Genomic DNA, 18,229 nt, shown 5'->3' on the forward strand with positions numbered 1-18,229 from the left:
CTAACTTCATCTGCTTTCAGACACTCCTGCACTCACTCCCTTATCACACTGACCATTTAATTATTTGAATGTGCTGGTGGTTTCTGGCTAATTTGGGACAGTCACACTTGTTACTTACTAGCTGGTATATTATTTCTCTCTCTCACTCACTCATTTTCTCTCACTCTGTATCTTTCTCATACACACACACACACACACACACACACACACCACTGCCTTATTACGTCCCAACTGAAGAATGTTCTCAGTTTGTGTGTTTTTTCTTCTGGGAAATTATCACGGAGACTCCTAACTTGGTTAGGTTCTATTATTGTTTACTATTACAGCACACTGTAGGGTTATTTGTGGTCTTGGTAGTGATAGTAAATAAAGATAAACAAAAGATAAAATACTGTAAAAGCCTTATCGATGTGATAGTAACACTTCTTAATATAACAACACAATTTTAAATCTTACTTTTATACAATGAATTGCATTGCCCAAGGATATATTGAAGTTTTAACCCTCAGTACCTGAGAATGTGATCTTACTGGAAAATAGGTTATTTGCACACGTAATCAAGATGTCATTAGGGTGAGACCTAATCTAATATGATTTATGTCTGTATAAGAAGAGGAAAAGAGACACAGACACTGAGGCACGCCGGGAGAATGCCATGTGATGACAGAGGTAGAAATTGAAGTAATGAACCTATAAGGCAATAAAGTTTTCCAGCAACACCAGAAGCTGTGAAAATGACATGGAACATATTCTCCTTTAGAACCTCCAGAAGAAACCAACCCTGCCAACATCTAGATTTTGGATTTCTTGTCTCCAGAAATGTGAGATTAAACGTTTCTGTTGGTGGCTGGGCGCGGTGACTCACGCCTGTAATCCCAGCACTTTGGGAGGCCGAGGCGGCAGATCACGAGATCAGGAGATTGAGACCATCTTGGCCACCATGGTGAAACCCCGTCTCTACTAAAATACAAAAAATTAGCCGGGCAGGGTGGTGTGCGCCTGTAGTCCCAGCTACTCGGGAGGCTGAGGCAGCAGAATCGCTTGAACCCGGGAGGTGGAGATTGTAGTGAGCCGAGATCACGCCACTGCACTCCAGCCTGGTGACAGAGCGAGACTCTGCCTTGAAAAAAAAAAAAAGTTTCTGTTGTTTTAAGATAGCCAGTTTATGGTACTTTGTTATGGCAGGCCTAGAAATCTAACACACATATTTTAAATTATATATTTATATATATATATATATTTTTTCACATATTATGTATTTTGATAAAATGTTTTGTAATTTTATAAAATCATATTTATAAATCATATTTATTATATTGTAAAATAAACTATACACATTTTGTTATGTTGTTCTTTGACATAATACAAATTACTTATGCAAACTTATGATAAACAGAGATTTATTTGGATCACATAGAACCAAATAAATAGAATGTGGGAAATCAAAGACTGAGGGGCCCACATCTGGCTAAAGTCATTTTACTTGCATTATAACATGGTAGAAGGCAAGATGTGGGCATATGGGTGAGAGAGCAAGAGATCATAATCAACATAAATCCATTTGTGAAAGTGGAGCCCTCATGATCTAAATGCCTCCCATTAGGTCCCACCTCCCAACACTGTTGCATTGGGGATTATTTTTCAACACATGCTTTTGGGAGGACACTTTTAAACTACAGAAACAATAAACATGGGAATAAATGATTTCAGTGGTGATGGTTGCTATGAAAAAGATGAGTGAATAGCAGAGAGTAGTACTTTAAATAAGGTAATCAAATAAAGCCTCTCTGAGGGGGTGACCTTGAGGCAGAGATTTGAATCGTGAAATTATTGATTTCCAGGTTTATTGTTTCTATAGTTTTAATGTGTTGTTTTAAGCCACTGAGTTTGTGGAAATTTTTATAACTGCAATAGGAAACAAATAGTTTCTTTATTTGTAAAATAAGCATTAGTGACCTTGTAGAATTGATGTGAAGTTTTAAAGGAAATTAATAAGTGATTTGAATGCATACAAAGGAGTTAGCAAATAAAGGAATAATATGTGAGCTATTCTCTGAAAGCGCAGAGAACACTCATGTGAGCATGATTCAGCCCTCCCACCCTATGCCTCCATATGAGGCCCCAGGAGGAGCTAAATCTGATTCTCTTCTCCTTCCCCATCCTCATTTCCAAGGCCTTTTAGTATCTGGCCCTGCTTTTCTCTCCATCCTTATCTCTATTTGATCCCCCACTCTTTCTCTTCACTCCAACCATACTTTCCATCCAGGTTTTTTGTCTTTGCTGTTTATTCTCCTTGGAACTCCCTATATCATTACAGAGCTGTCTTGTCATTTAAACCTCAACTGAAATGATACCTCTTTTTGAAAGGACTTTAGAGATCACTCAGACCAAAGCAAACTTCACTGCAACTCTCTACCATATTTCCTTAATTTTGCTTTTTGTAGTGCCTAGAAGAAACTGAAATTTATCCAAGTGTATTGAACATATTTATTTCTAGGTTTATTTTCTCTCTAACTTCTCCAGAATGTTAGTGAAATGAGGACACTGTTTTTCTCACTGTTACATTTCAGAAACAGAAAGGCACATAATTATATACTTAATAAATTTCTATTGCCTTCCTACATGACTAAAGACAGCACTGCTTTTAGAAATTTTGAGAGTGAGTTAATAATTTCCTTTTTGTTTAAGCCGGTTAGAGAGTTTTCTGTACTTGTATCTTAACTAATTGAACTTTTCCCTCCTGAGTGTGTCTATTAATTCATCTATCTATCTATCTATATATTAAAAATCAGATAACAGAGCAAAGTATGAAAGACAAATTAACAATTATCTGAGTCTGTCACCGGGTTACTATTTTGTTGAATATATTGTGTATAGATACAATACAATGAGATATTTTCTATTTTCTAATGCATTCATATAACTATATCAATGTCATATACTGTACTGCTAATATCTATTTTTATGTATGATAATATGAATGTACACTATTATACAAATATAATTTTATAATTATTTCAATCATTATGTAACAATGACATTCTAATTATCCAATATGAATCTATCTAGTATCTAAATATTTAATACCTAAATCTAATACCTAACACATAAATATCAAATATGACATTCTAATTATCTAATAGTGACATTCAACATTCTCTTGGGAATATTCTAATTATACTCTATGATGTGGTATAATTTACTGTTTTTCATTTGATATTGTCATATAAAAGTGCAATAGACAGTGACGTCATAGCAGAGGGTGTGTTTATTGTTGACAAAGAGTGGTCAGAGATGTTTTTCGAATTATGTGACTTTTAAGCTAGAACACGAATTGATAAGAAAGGAGTCTGACATAGGAAAATCTGGGGGAAGAGCCCTCCAGGAAGAGGAAATAGCTACTACAAGTGTCTTAAGACAAGAAATAGGTTGGTATCTTCAGAGAGTAAAGGGGCGCTGATGTGGCTGCATTTCCTGCCTAGAAGAGGCAAGTTGATGCAAAGGAAGAGGTTATCGGACGTGAAGTCAGAGTTGCCTAAGCCATGGAAAGAAACTTGAATTTTTTCTAACTTCAGTGGACAGAGAGTTTTAAGCAACAGAGGTGATTGAATTGCTTTGCAGTTTTGAAGTATCACTTTGGCTTTACTATGGAGACTTCATAACCACTTCACATTGCTTCTGTCCAATTCACATCAGGTATATTTCTAAGAATTAAATTTAGTGTTACTGTTGTTGCTGTGTTGCTGCTGCTGGTTCTTTTATCAATGTGACTTTTTTCTCATTGCAGTTACTAAGTAGTTATTGTTTACATGAAATTAGTTATTAAAATAATTTTTCATTTTACTCTGTGCTTTTATTGATGCTGCGACATCTTCAGTTGGTATTTTTAGACTTCTGCAGGTATAATTTTATATTATCTGCAAATAATAATTATTTTTCCTTCTACTTTCTGACATCTATGATTATTATTCTGTCCCTTGATTGAATGCATTGCCTGACACTTCCACAGGAACGTGAAGTACTAGTTCTCACAAACTCCCTTGCTTTGTTCCCTACTTAAAAGCAATACTCTTTGTTACAGACTGCTAGTTATTCCACAAACCCTCTTTCAGTACTAGAATACTTGATGTTTAGCTGGGTGCATGAATGACCAGACTACATTTCCCAGCTTCTTTTGCAACTCCACTTGGCCATGTGACTGAGTTCTAATGAGTTGTGAGTTGAGATGTGCCATTTCCAAATTTTGCCTTTTAAAGGAATAGGTGTCTGTTCCCATTTTTGTTTATATCATCTGGTAAATTTCAGTGAAAAATTTTTACTTTCAACTTTTCTGAGTCACATTGCTTTGGAAGTTTTGTGTTTGTTTGTATAAATATAATGCTATTGGTTATTATCATTAATTTGTCTATGAGTCTTCTCATTAAGTGGGGAGCTGATTTAACTTACATATTTGTTCTCGTGTGTCATCACATTAAGTTTTTTTCTCTGATTTTATTTAACCTGTTTTGTTTCATTTCTTATCTGAAGAATACCAAAGATCTCAACTAATTTTTATTCTGCTAAGTTTTTGTTTTATATTTTAAAAATGCACATTCAATTTAAAATTTTCAGATATCACTTTTAGAGCCACAAGAGTTTCTTTAAATTCTTCTCTATGAAATATTAATAGCCACATCTGATGCTTGAAACCTTCTTTGTATTTTCTCAGGGATTTATAAAACTCCCACAACCACTTTGCGAGACAGGAACACATTTTATCTTCAATTTGCAGGGCACAAAGCTGAAGTCGAGAAGAGTCAAACATTGAGACAGGGTCACATAAATATTTCTTGTTAAAGCTACATTCAAAATAAGTTTTGGCTGGTTCTTAAGGCCAAAATTACAATAAGTTAAAGTGAAGAAATGATTACTTCTTCCCAAAGTCAGTCCCACAGTGAGTAAGCCTAATTCCAAAACAGTGATCCTAACGTTGGATCTGTTTTCACATATTTGTGAAAATATGTTTTTATGAATAATCTATATATTTATAAAATCTCTTCATTTCCTGTGTAGTTTTAATGTTTCCCAAGCCTATACTTTAAATTACTAAATTTTTTATAGGGTTGATTATGTTCCTTATTGTTTCCTATTGATTTTAGAGTTATTTTTTAGTTTCTCCACTTGTTAAATATCTGTGGTCACTTTTGTTCTTCAGCCACTACTGCAGAACCTGGCAACAAATACTACTTAGCTAGTTGTCTTTGCTTGCTGTATTCCTGTTCTCTTCCCTTCTATGTTATAAAGCATTTTACATATTGGTGCTATGCTGTTATTATTTGTTTTTCTTCTCATATATTTTGAATTGGGGCCATGGATTGTCCCCACTGCCAAAAATAGATGAATACGTTTTCCTTGATATCTCTGTTCTAGGAAAATCTTTGTCTTAACCCTCTCTCTCCACTTTGAACAGTGGTTCTCAAACATGGATGTGAAAAAGTACAGAGCATCAATCACCCCTCCAGACCTACTAAAGAAATCTTCCAGTTGCAGCTTCAGAATCTGTCTTTTTTAGCCCAACTTCCAGAACTGGTCTGCATATTTTTTTGGACCAATGCCTTGAAACATGCACTGAACAATTTGCACATTTATTGTTTTTATTCTTTGTTCAGTCATTTAGCTCCTTTATGGGAACAGGGGGCTTGGGGGACAGTGAGGAGATATCCGGGGCTGTGAGTAGTTGCAGTCAGGAAGTTTTTTTCTTAGTTGTTGGTTTGTTTCTTAGTTGCTTAGTTTGATTTTTTGGCTCCTATGCACTGGCATCAGCAGCACCGTGTTGGGGGCATGCTCTCATCTGTTGGTGAAGAACGGCCTTTTTGTGTTTCAGTTTACTCCCTCTCAAAGTGAGAAATTCATTTTCATAAAAAGTCCAGGGTTGTTGAGGTTTTTGTTTTGTTTGACCCTATGTATTTTTCTGTGCAGAAGGCTGTGGCTATGATTCTCAAGAGATTGCTTCTACTTCTCTCTGACATTCTGTCTGGTTAGAAGGAAGATAAACTACAGGTTGGCAGGTAGTTAGGGAGGCAATCACATAGGTTGTATGGCTTTGCATCTTGTCCAGCATTTAGTTTCTCAGGGATGCTTATTTGCGGTGGAGAAACAAGCTCCACGCAGTGCAGCCTACACTTCCTCCAGATCTGCTCAAGTCTAATTTCCTTGCTTCTTCAAATTGGAATATTTGGACCAAGGTAGTGATAGGGGTTACATATTGATTTTTGAGTCTTCTTTCAATCTGGGCCAAATTATACTGGATCTGAATCATACCTCAAGAATTATATTGATTAAGACTCAGTTTTGTTTCAAGTTTCAGCATTGATGAATCCTTTCTGTTCATTTTGGTTAGTCACAGGGTGAGAGGTTTTATAAGCCAACACTATTTCCGCTTGCTTTCCCATAGCTTATTCAGTATATTGAAAAATTTTCAGGAAACAACAGCAAAATCCTACATAATATTCCTTGTTGAATATCAAATTTCTGTTTTTGACTTTCCATTGGAATAAGTCAGGAATCTCTACGTAAGACAATGCTTGAGGGTAAAAGATGAGTGAATGCGGAGATCTTTGTGAGACTGAGATGGCTGGCATCAGCTCTGAAGCCATGCGATCATTAATAGTAAGTTTCTGCTCTGCCATTTACAGATGCTGTAATCTGAATCGATCTTTCAATTTGTTCAAAATTCAGTTTTCTTTTAACTTTGTAAAATAAAAATAACTCTTGTTACTACATGTTGTGACATTTTTAACACAGATTAAATGTGATAATATAAATCTGAAGTATTGAGCACTGTACCTGGCATAGAATGAGCTCATTATAACATCAGTCTCCTTATTCTTTCCCTTGTCTAACCATCAGTGGTGAGAAACAGCTGTTGATTTGCCAAAATATATGCATAATTTTATAAATGAAAACATCCAAAATCTCTTTGGGTGGCCTATTAAGGAATGAGCTACAGGGTTTTTCACCTTTATTACTATTGACATTTTGAGACAGATAGTTCTTTGGGTTTTTTTGAGGGGGTGTCATCTTGCTGAATTTAGAATGATTAGCAGCATTCCTAGTTTCTATTCAATAGATGTCGATAGCACCAAGAGCCATCCCAGTTGTGACAACCAAAAATATTTCCAGACTGCAAAATGTCTTCTTGGGATGGGGTGCACAATCACCCCCAATCTGAGCACTACTGAGCTAGAGGAATGAAAAGGACATTGTGTTGGAAGAGGGTAGGGACTTAAGCTTTGAAATGTTGTTCATAGCTTGGAAGAGGCCCACCTTAGCCTTTTCTGCCATTGGGTGAACTAGGCTTTTTGTGCCTAGGTGTTAGTGAATGGATGTCAGAGCAGAAGATAGGAGACAGGAGAAGAGTTTTCTCTATTTAGAGGGAATGGAAAAGATGCAGGGCAGTGTCAGAAGGTTTCAGATCTCTCATGAGCAAATGCAAAACTTCTGTGTTCTCAAGACCGGAAACACATTTCTCAGCCAAGGGAAGAGGCTAATTGAGAGGAGTGATCGTGGCTCTTCTTCATTTTCTTAGTAAGCTCCTGAAGGTGGCAAGACCGCAGAAAAGCAATGCATTTAATACCTCAGGGACTTGTTAGTGCCTGAAATTGAACATGGAGGCATTGGGATGGTTTCATTGTGCCTCAGAAGTTATTAAACTGGGTCAGGCAAGTCTGCACTCTGGCTCCCCATGTGCAGGTGCAAGCAGTGGCCCCAGTGGGGATCCGAGGGCAGTTCCCTGGCTGGTGGGGTAGTGTTCCAGGCAGGAACACAGCTGCCTCTGCTGCACGAAAAATCTGCCTGAAAAGTGGGAGGCAGCAGGTTGCAATAAGCCCCACTCAGCTCCCACACACTTGGCAAGTCAGTTTTCATACCCACAGTGTTCTGCTAGCAGCAGCAGCTAACTGGGTTTCAAGTGGCCTGTGCTCAGAATTTAAAACCATCCCAGGCCATAAGCTTTCCCTATGGACACAGAAACCATATCTTTCAGGCTGCATCCTTTCCAGTCCACCTGTGAAGCAGGGCCATGCAGCTCATGTGCCTTGTTGCCGTAGCACACTTCTCACTTGCCCCTCGGTTCTGGCCAATCAGCTTTGTCCTTACTAAGGATTATATCACAAATCCCAGTTGGGCTCTTCTCTCAAACTGTGACTGCAGCCTGAGTTAGACTTCTGCAACGTCCCCTGTGAGGTGGGATCAGGAATGGCTTCCCTCCATTCTTGCTGGAATCTGGGACTGCACACAAAGCATGTCCCGATGCTGCTCCTTCTTATATATTCCTTACTTTTCACTGAATCACCTCTAGAGCTGAGTAGGTTTGAAGTCCTCCCTCATGACTTGTATTGCCTGGCTCCCCTGTGGGAGTATATGTCATGACAGCAATCTATCCCTCTCTCATGCTCTGGGGACTAATGGTTTTCCATCTGTTTTATGATGTAGTCTGTTGCCTGCCACTTCATTCAAAGGGTCTGTGGTTTCAGTTTTTCTGTTAAGTTCTTATGTTGTTTCTTCGAATAAATTTTACAGCATGAATCTCTACATGCCATTTTGTCTTACTAAGTGGGATAAGTATGCTTATAATGCTTCCAATCTGCCATCTTGGAAAAAAAGAAAAAAAAACTTTAAATATTTTATCTGTAATGTGCTATGGAAGAGACCTTTTCACATTGTATCTGTTTAGGAATTGATGGGCCTCCTGTATCTCAATGTCTAAGTGTCTTGCTCGACTTAGGAAGTGTCATCTATTATTTCAATAAACAGGTCTTTGAAAACATGTTTTCTCTCTTTGCCTTCTGGGCTATCAGTGATTTTTATATTTGGTCACTTTATGTTGTTAGATACATTCCAAAGGTTTATTTTATTATTTTCTTTTTCTCTTTATTTTTGTCTGACAGTGTTATTTCAAAAAAAACTGTCTTCAAGCAAAATGTGATCTTAAAATAAGTCAGTTATGATTGAGTATATTGTTGAAGCTTTCGTGTGTATTTTTTAGTTTATTCACTGCATTCTTTGGCTCCAGAATTTCTGTTCGTTCCTTTTTTATGGTCTCTATCTCTTTGGTAAAGACAGGATGGCAGTGGCCATGCTGCTGCCCTGCCACTGGGTGTTGGATGCCACCTTCAGTGATGGCAGTCTAGGCCAGTGGGTGAAAAACACATGTGCCACATATGCCTTATCCCCAGTGGTGCTCCCACCTCAGCCCCAGGTGTGGTAGCCCATGAATGCTCATGTCTAAGCCCCAGGTTAACAGCCAGCTCTTCTTTTGCATCTCAGCCTCAGTGTTGCTTGGCTCCAAGACAGTGTGCAGTCTGTTGGGGGTGAGGCTCTAAAATGCTATCTTGCCCAGCCTCGATGCTCATGTCTTTCCCTTGGTTGCAGTAGCCTGTGGTCGCTCATGTCTGAATCTCCAGGGAAACATCAGACATTTAGTTTGCACCTAGGCCTCAATGCCACTGGGCTCCAGGACAGTATGTAGTTCATCGGGGGTGAGGCTCTGCAGTGGTGCCTCATTTGTGCCTCAGTCCTAAAAGCAGCAGCCCACGCCTTGGTCCCACCTCTGCACCAGATGCTGTAGTCTGTAGTCACTGATGCCTATGTCCCTGGGGCAGCAGTTCGTGCTTCTCTTGCACCTCAGCCCTGGGCTACTGGGCTCCAGGACAGTGCTCAGTCTGTTGAGGGCAGGGCTCTAAAATGGTACTTTGTTGTAGCTGCTTAAGTCTCAAGAAGTGTGAGGGACCCAGCGGGAGCTTTCTCCCTGAAGCAGTGCCATCATACAATCTCCTGGCAGCTTTCTATGTTAGTTTCAGGGCCCATGATGGTTGAAGGGATCTCCTGTGGCTGGGATTATAGGAGTCTATAGTGAGAATGTAAACCACTGAGTCTCTCTCACCTATCCTTTCTCTGTATTTGGAGTCTCTCTCAGCTCACAGCTGATCCTGGATGAGCAGGCTGCCTTGATTCCCTCTCCATCTCTGCTTTAAGTATTGCCTATCACTTTTCTAATGGATTCCAGTGATTTCCTTTGAATTATATATTCAAAGTGTGATTATCGACTCACCGTTTCGTTCTTTTTAATGGAGAAAGTGAGTACAAAATGCCTCTAGTCTGCCATATTCATGGTTTCCAAGAAATAATTTTTAAAGGTTTTTAAATATTTTATGTAATTATAATGATTATGGGCATAAGAAGGATTATGGAGAAGAATGGAGTGAAATAAAAGCTTCATTCACTCTGCTGTCATATTTGATTATATCTTGAGGTCAAATTGATCTTTGCTATTGTCTTGGCTGCCGGCTGTGGTTACAGCTAATCCTGGGCAGGATTTGCAGCTCCTACCACTTCCAGGCCCACAGCTGCAATCCCAAGCTTGCTCACCAAAACAAGTGTTTATTCATTATATCTTCAGTAGATTTTATTTTATAAATATGAATTGTTTATATGCATTTCTAATATGTCAGATGCTTTACTAGCTTTTTAATATCTTTATATCCATTTTCCCTGGATTATTACTTACTGTTCTTAACTCAGTGGTTCTTAACTGGAAGAGATTTTGCCACTTAGGGGATACTTGGCAATATCTAGAAATATTGTCGGTTGTCATAATTGGTGGCAGCAGGGAATGCTACTGGTATTTAATAAGCAGAGACAGAGATAGAGATGCTTCTAAGCATCTTATTGGACAAAGGACAACCTCACACAAGAAAGAATTATACTGCCTAAAATGTGATGGTGCTGACAGTGAGAAACCCTGAGTTTAACATAATGTGCTCAGAACTCTAAAAATGATTCGCTTTCTCAAAAATTTGCTGCATTTTTTCTTCTGGTCAGAATGTGCACATTGGAAATTCTTCCTGAAGGATTTGTGTGAGGAGACCTATTCTATAGCTGTTAAATGATTGGCAGGGAGGTTGATAGATGGAGGTGAAGTCAGCCAAAACTTAACTGATATTTAACGGCCAGGAAATACCCAACCTGGAAAGTATTCATTCATAGCATCACAAACCACTAAAGAAAAGTGATATTTTACCTCTGAGAAAGTTAACAGCAAAAGTATAGTCTTTCTAATTAGTTTTTAGCTTGCCATCTAAATAAATGACAAGTAGAGAATATCAGGTCATAAAATATCACTTAATTTTAAGAAATATTTTCATAAGACTATTGACATAAAAGTGATTTAAGAAAGTGAAAGTTACATTTAGCACAAGATTTTGCATTTTTCAAAAGTATATGATATTGGAAAAACATATAACTACATATTATTTTGAATTTGTTCTATGTAGCAAACTTTGTTCAGACCTCTTTAAGAACATTTCATAAATTTGGCATCATTACTAACATCTCCATGTTAAGAAGATTTTCATAGAAGCAATATTTTCTTGTGTCTCTAAATGGGAGAGAGTACCTCTCCCCACTAAATTGCCATATTAAAGTGGACTGTTCAGCATTTATTTTCTTCAACCATTCTGTCTAAAATTCAGCCTGATGTATTAGCATGAGTCCTCCTGCAAAATTGGTCAATGGGTAGTTATGCTTTTGTGTGTTTTTCACATCAAAAAAAGCCCCACAAGAACAAAAACAAAACAAACACAAAAATGCTCAGTAAATATTTAATGAATAAATTGTTCTATTCAAGGGGATTGAGAATGGACCTTGCTCCACTGCTAACTTTTTTTTCTGTACTTTCAACATCTGCCTTTCTACCGGCTAATTAACTATAGTTTATAAATATGTTTAATATTAAATAAAAATTTAAGTAAGAGGAAGCATCAGGAACCACTTTAAAGGTGAATTGTAAAAAATAATGTGATAATAACTTCACTCTGCTTTTCCTTCTCACTTCTTTTCTTCTTTCTTCTTTTCTTTCCACTTAAGCCTCACAAGAGTGAAGCTTCTTGTCTGTCTCTTCTTACTTACCAATCACTCTTTCTTCAACGTGGTGCTCTCTGACTCCTGTCTCTACCACTCAAATAAAGCTGTACTTTGCAAGACCATCAAAGACATTTTAATTATCAAATCCAAAGACTCCTTTTGGATATTTCAGGTCTCCAGACAAATTGCATCTTCTTAAAGAGGAATTTCCTGACCACCTGAGTTAAATCTCATGACATTCTCAAACATATTGCCGTATTTTACATTCTTGATAGTCCCTAGTACTTGATCAAAAAGCTATCTATAGTTATTATACATATTACCTGGGTGATGAAATAATCTGTACACCAAACCCCCATGACACAGAGTTTACCTATATAACAAACCTGCACATGTATCCTTGAACCTAAAAGTCAAAAAATAAGAAATCAACTGTAGATATTTGTTTATGTGTTTATTTTCTTTCTGCCCCCACTAGCATAAAATATTATTGAGGGAAGGGACTCAGCCTTGTCCACCAGATCCTAAATGAGACTTAGTAGACACATACTAAGCATTCAAGTAATATCTGTTTACTGACTGGGACTGATCAATTTGCCTCTTACATGACCTCTCTGGAACATTTGTCAATGACGACCATTTGCTTCTAGATGCCCCTTCACGGCTTTTGAAATAGTACCCTTCCTTTTCAGTCTATTTTGCTAACTTTCCAATATGATGTGATCTGTTTGAGAAAAGGGACTGCTATTAGCATATTTGCTGGCACATGAAGGACTCGCAAAACACTCATAAAACATCCTTCTATTTGGGCTTCAGTATGAAAGATCTTAACCGAACTGTGTGTTTAAAATGATGTGTATTGAAAGAAGTATTATTTTTGGGCCACGAAAATGCCTAAATATTTCTAGTGTGATAATTAGGTATTGAGAAAGTTGGAAGTGTATGAATATTTAAATTGCTTAATAGTATGAACTGTAGTGTTTTGGTACTTGGTTCATACAATTACTTGACTGAATGCTGTGCAGCTATTAAAATTATATTACAAATTATAATATTAAGATAAACTTAAATTATTTGTTATAAATTAACAAGGCATGACACAACATTATGCATAAAATATAAGTACAACTTTATAAGATGTATGCAACAATGAAAACGAGCAAGGAATGAAACTTGCTAATTTTTTGTTTCAATGATTTTGTTGCATTGTTTCAATGAAACAATGAAAATTATAACAGAGACTGTAATAGCAGCTGAGTGATTTTATGGAATTTCAGATGTCTGTTCTTACTTTTCCAGATTCTCTGTAGCCTTTTAACTTTCATATATTTTAAAAACAATTCAAAGCTGAATACACTTTAAGCATCCTGTATAACTTGGAATGAACTTGTGATGAAATGTCAGAAGAGGTTAGTGGTAGGTGTTGTCACGTTTGTTCAAGAAGGAGAGGTTAGTGGTAGTGGTGGCATCTTTGTTCAAGAAAGAAATACATCCCCTATTATTCATAGCCTTTGTGATTTTCTTTGTGTTTAATGTATTCCACAAGTAGATTCTCCTCTCAAGGTATCGCACCCTGGAAATATAAATAAAGACTTAAATTACTCCCATGAAAGTGACTTCTTCTAGCCCACACAGTGAATCACTGGCAGACCCGGGAATGAAACCTCTCAATTTACACTCTTAGACTTCATAAACATCCCTAAAACACTTCATCTCTCCTACGTTGTTAGCTATATAATGAAGAGTTCTACATTTATTAGACTATAAGTCTTATGTTTTCCCTTTGATTGCTATTGCTCTAGGTGGCAACAAAAGTCATTCTAACTTCACTTATAAGAGCCAGGTTTGTTTGACACACACATTGTGGAGTTCATTAAATTATTGCTTCTTCTCTGTCATTTATAATTTTGAGAATAAATCTACGTTCTTGAAATTTATTGCACCTGCATTTGCAGAGGCATAGAGAAATGTGGCAATTTATTCATAAAACGCTTTATCATGTAAATGAATGATGGCCAGTCTCTAGTTCACAAGATGATTAGAGTAACAGAAAACACACAAATTCCAGCTTTATACATACAAGAGTTTCAAGGCTATGTAGTTAGAAAAATATGATTGGAGGGTTGATCTGAGTTTAATGTATGAATTCACAGCCTCTGCAGGCTGTCCCTTACTCTACAGGAGTAAGGCCATCAACCTGTGTTATAGAAGCTACTAGGCCGGAGTACATTTTTTTGTCTCTGCGCACAAGAATGACTTGCTATCAGCTAATTTAGACAACCCATATACTCCCTTATTAGTGGCTAGCTACATATTTTTGTATTGTTTCTGACTTGAATAAGTTTATTGTGCATACATTGTCCAATTATAGCAACCTTGACCTGGAGAGAAAGCTCATCTTCTCTAAAGAATACGTGTGAGGGAAAAATAAACTTCCTTCAAACTATATATCACCCCATGAACAGAATGCTCCTCAAGCAGGTATACAACTCCAGAAGAAATATCAGACATGCTCTTAAGAAATTGAATGACTCAAGAGCAAAAACTTTGATACCATTTAGATGACTGCCAGCATAATCCCTACCCAGATAATCAAAGGCAAATCCCTCTGATTAGTAAGCCTTGCCCACATACCAAGAGTGCCCCCATAGGGTTTTTGATGTTAGTTTGTTTTCATTTTAAACATTCAAAAGAGTATATATAAGTGCAATGTAAACAAGCAGACAGACACCTTCAGAAGTCTTAAGAAATATAATATTACCATTAAATTAAAAAGCTTTCCATGTGCTCTCCTCAAGCGCATCCCTTATCCAGGGATTGCCACCACGTTGAACTTTGTAGTACTTATTCCCTTTCTCTTCTCTTTGGAGTGTATGATGTTAATATCCCTCAACAATATATTTTGCAGTTGTCCCTGATTTTGAAGCTTATACATATCATGTCATACTGTGTAAGTTATTCTGACACTTTTCCATCCGATATCATGTTTTTGAAATTCAATCCTGTGGATATGTGCAATTATAGTTCACTTAGTTTTACTGATGTACAGCATTCAATTTTATGAATACACTAAAATCTATGTATTAATATTCTTCCAGTGGGCACTTACATTGCTTGGTGGCAAATTTTCAAACTTTCTATTGTCTGAATATGTCATTGATTCACCCTCACATTTGAAAAATATTTAAATTTGGCGTATGAGTTTAGCTTGGTGGGCTTAATCCCTTCTTATTCCCTTGCTGAAAAGTCAGCTCTCAGTGTAGTTGCAATATGTGAATTATCTTTTCCCTCTGAATTCTTTTAATATCTTCTGTGTGCCTTTGGTATTCTGCTGTTTCACTGCTATGTGTTTAGGTGTGCATTTGTTTTCATTTATTTCACTTAAAATTTGTTGGTCTTTCTGTATTTGAAGTTTAATGTCTTCAAAAATTGTGGAAAAACATCAATTATTATCTCTTTGACTATTTCCTTGACTCCTATTTTCTAGAGTCTATTGAGATTTTAGTTACATATATATGAGGCCTTCTCACTCAATACACCACATCTTTTAATTTATTTTTTATATTTTAATCTCTGTTTTTATTAGGCAGTATTCCACATAATTTCTTCAGATTATTTTCCTTTCCAATTTAAAATATCTGTATAGTATTTGCATTAACTAGAAATTTTTATTTAGAAGTAATAAAAACCAATGCCAACATTACCAAACATATGATTCAGCCTTCTAGGAAAGTTTTGGAAATACGCTCTAGTATAATTGAACATTTTTTTTCTCATTAGCTCACAAGACATTTTATTTCTCAAAAGAAATTGGTAATTTTTTTAAGCGCTAACATTTTCAGCCATTCTAGGATATAGTATATGTTTACTGATACAATATTTTCTTCATTGATACTTCCTTTGCTAGTTCTTCTGCATCAGCATTTTGAGTAATATAAAAAGGTGGTCTGAGGCACTTTTTCGTACTTGGTTTAATTTAGGTATGAATAATGTAAAGTGGTGATTTGTAGGAAATCTCAAAAATAATTTCCCAAGTTTTGCAGTTAGTGCCAAGGATATTTTGCAAATGTACTTATAATTTCATTTAGATACAAATAAAGAACTAAATTAAAAGAGAGGTAAAATGCTTGTTTTCTTTGGAGTGCAAAACTTGCATACAGATATTGATTGCGTACAACTATGTTTATAGTGATAAATGAGAATAGTCTTTATGATGGTAGAAAAAAATTTCCACACATAACAGCAAAACTTTTAATAAGGCTTTGGTAAGAAATATATGATAAATTATCTTTAAAGTCTTATATGCCAATATTAAGCTTTAAGTTTTGCTGAATAAAAGTCGTAAATATCATCATTTCAGCTCCAGTCGTATTTTTAACAAAGGGATTTATATGGTGACAAAACAGAAGTTATGCTTGAGGTGTAAATGTATTAAGTGAATATATCTCTACTGACATTCAACTTCTATGAGCTAGCTAACCTTTAAATGCTAACAAATTTGCCAGTAGACACCTGACTCCCATTTATTTAATGTTTTATTATAGTTGTTATGTTGTATGTTGTATTATTTTTGAGAAACTAATAGAATTAGTTACTATTTAAGAGTTACTTATTTTGTTGTGGTTGTATTAATTAAGCTCTTATAGGGGAGAAAAAGCTCTGTAAAGTAGAATAGTTTCATTGAAAAAGGATTTATGGGCAACTCTTTATGACCAAATCCTGGCACTTGCATTCATTAGCTGTATGACTAGGAATCTTATCTGCACTTGAGTGCCCTCATTTGTAAAGTGGATATTATAATACATATGAATACATATGTGATAGAGGTATAGTGAAAGTAAGTTAAATAATGAATTTTAAGCATCTAAAACAGGGTCTAACATCATATATTGAAAATGTATTATGTTTTAGTTGTGATACCAGATGCTAAGATACGGAGAGGACAGACAGCTCCTAGCACATAATAGGTAAGTTCATTTCCACCAATTTAGTGGTTCTTGGTCTTTATTCCCTTTCAGATCAGATCTGCACTGCTTACTCAATAGCCAGTTCCCAGGTGTTTTTAAATTCTTGTTGCTTCCTCACCAGTGTTTTTTTTTTTTTTTTATAAATGTGTTCCAGTTACTTTCCACTCCTTTTCCAACTGATAGGATAATGTACTTATGCATTCAGAAATCTACAGTTGCTTTCTATTACAATTGATTACACATCTAAACTTGCTGGCCTAAGAGGGGGAGTGGGTGATGAGATTTAACAACAGGCAAGTTGCTACAATATACAAATCTCTATGATTGGCAGTTTACTGTGAGTACTGAGACTCCCACCTTTTCTAATAGTCTTGCCTCCTTAAGGGATCCTAACAGGACAATGAGATGAAAATATTTAATAGTACAGACGAAGACGCTACCTGTGTTCTCAGAAGGCTTGTAATTCTCTCTTAACTCACAAACTCATTTTAATTATTTATTGTGCCTTCTCTTTCTCAAGTCCCCCCAAGATGGTAACAAAACTAATTATATCTCATCATTTACTTTTACAGTATGTTAATTCTACTGTGGTTCAACAATATCTCAACAACACAATATCTTCATTACCTAGAAGAGTAAGAATGTAACTATGTGCACCCAAGTTTTTGCACTGACTTTATATATAATTTGACAGTTGTTGTCATTTAATGAGTTCCATTGTTAAATTATGATAAACTACTGTTGTTGCTAACTTTAGTTCTTCTGGAATAGGTCATATTACTCTCATTTTATGGGAAGCTGTAGTTTACTTCCAATGGACAAATTCTTGAGTCTCATTTTTCTCATTCATAAGATAATGATAATGGTACCTGATTCATTGGGCTTATAGAATTAAGTACAATAAAATAAAAGCAATTACCCCAGTGCATTATTTACTATACACTAAATAGATGGTAATTTCACATGAATGAGAATATCTGAATAAAATCCCATTTACCTATATTATGTATTAGATGAACTTTAGAATCATAGAATTTAGTAATAGGGCAGTATGTTGGGAATTCTGTACTCTAGATTTCCAACTGTGTTGTAGGACACATTGGGTTTCTGAGGCTGTTGCATGAGAGGAGAACAAGCACTTGTTACCCTCTTTCACGTTATTCAACCAAAAGAGTTGTAGGTTTCATTCACATCATAATTTCATTACCTTATGGAGCACTTATTGGGCAGATTTACCTCATTCAATTCATGATACACCACATAATCCGAAATAACCAACCATCCCAACATAGCACCTTCTGAAAATGTTCATAGGTCATTATGGATGGATTTCTTAATCACTGCCACAGTCCAGTCATAGT

At 36.2% G+C, this 18,229-nt stretch overlaps 1 protein-coding gene across 1 annotated transcript in view; it reads left to right on the forward strand.

The window, feature by feature from the left end:
• The first annotated feature begins 9,115 nt into the window (after positions 1–9,115).
• The window catches only part of MAGEC3 (MAGE family member C3), a 61,423-nt gene continuing 52,309 nt past the window's right edge, over positions 9,116–18,229 (forward strand). The window contains 1 exon segment of the mRNA XM_031005884.3: positions 9,116–9,238. Within this exon segment, the coding sequence (XP_030861744.2) occupies positions 9,116–9,238 (123 nt within the window).

The sequence above is a fragment of the Gorilla gorilla genome, chromosome X, assembly GCF_029281585.2.
Source record: "Gorilla gorilla gorilla isolate KB3781 chromosome X, NHGRI_mGorGor1-v2.1_pri, whole genome shotgun sequence".
NCBI lineage: Eukaryota > Metazoa > Chordata > Mammalia > Primates > Hominidae > Gorilla > Gorilla gorilla.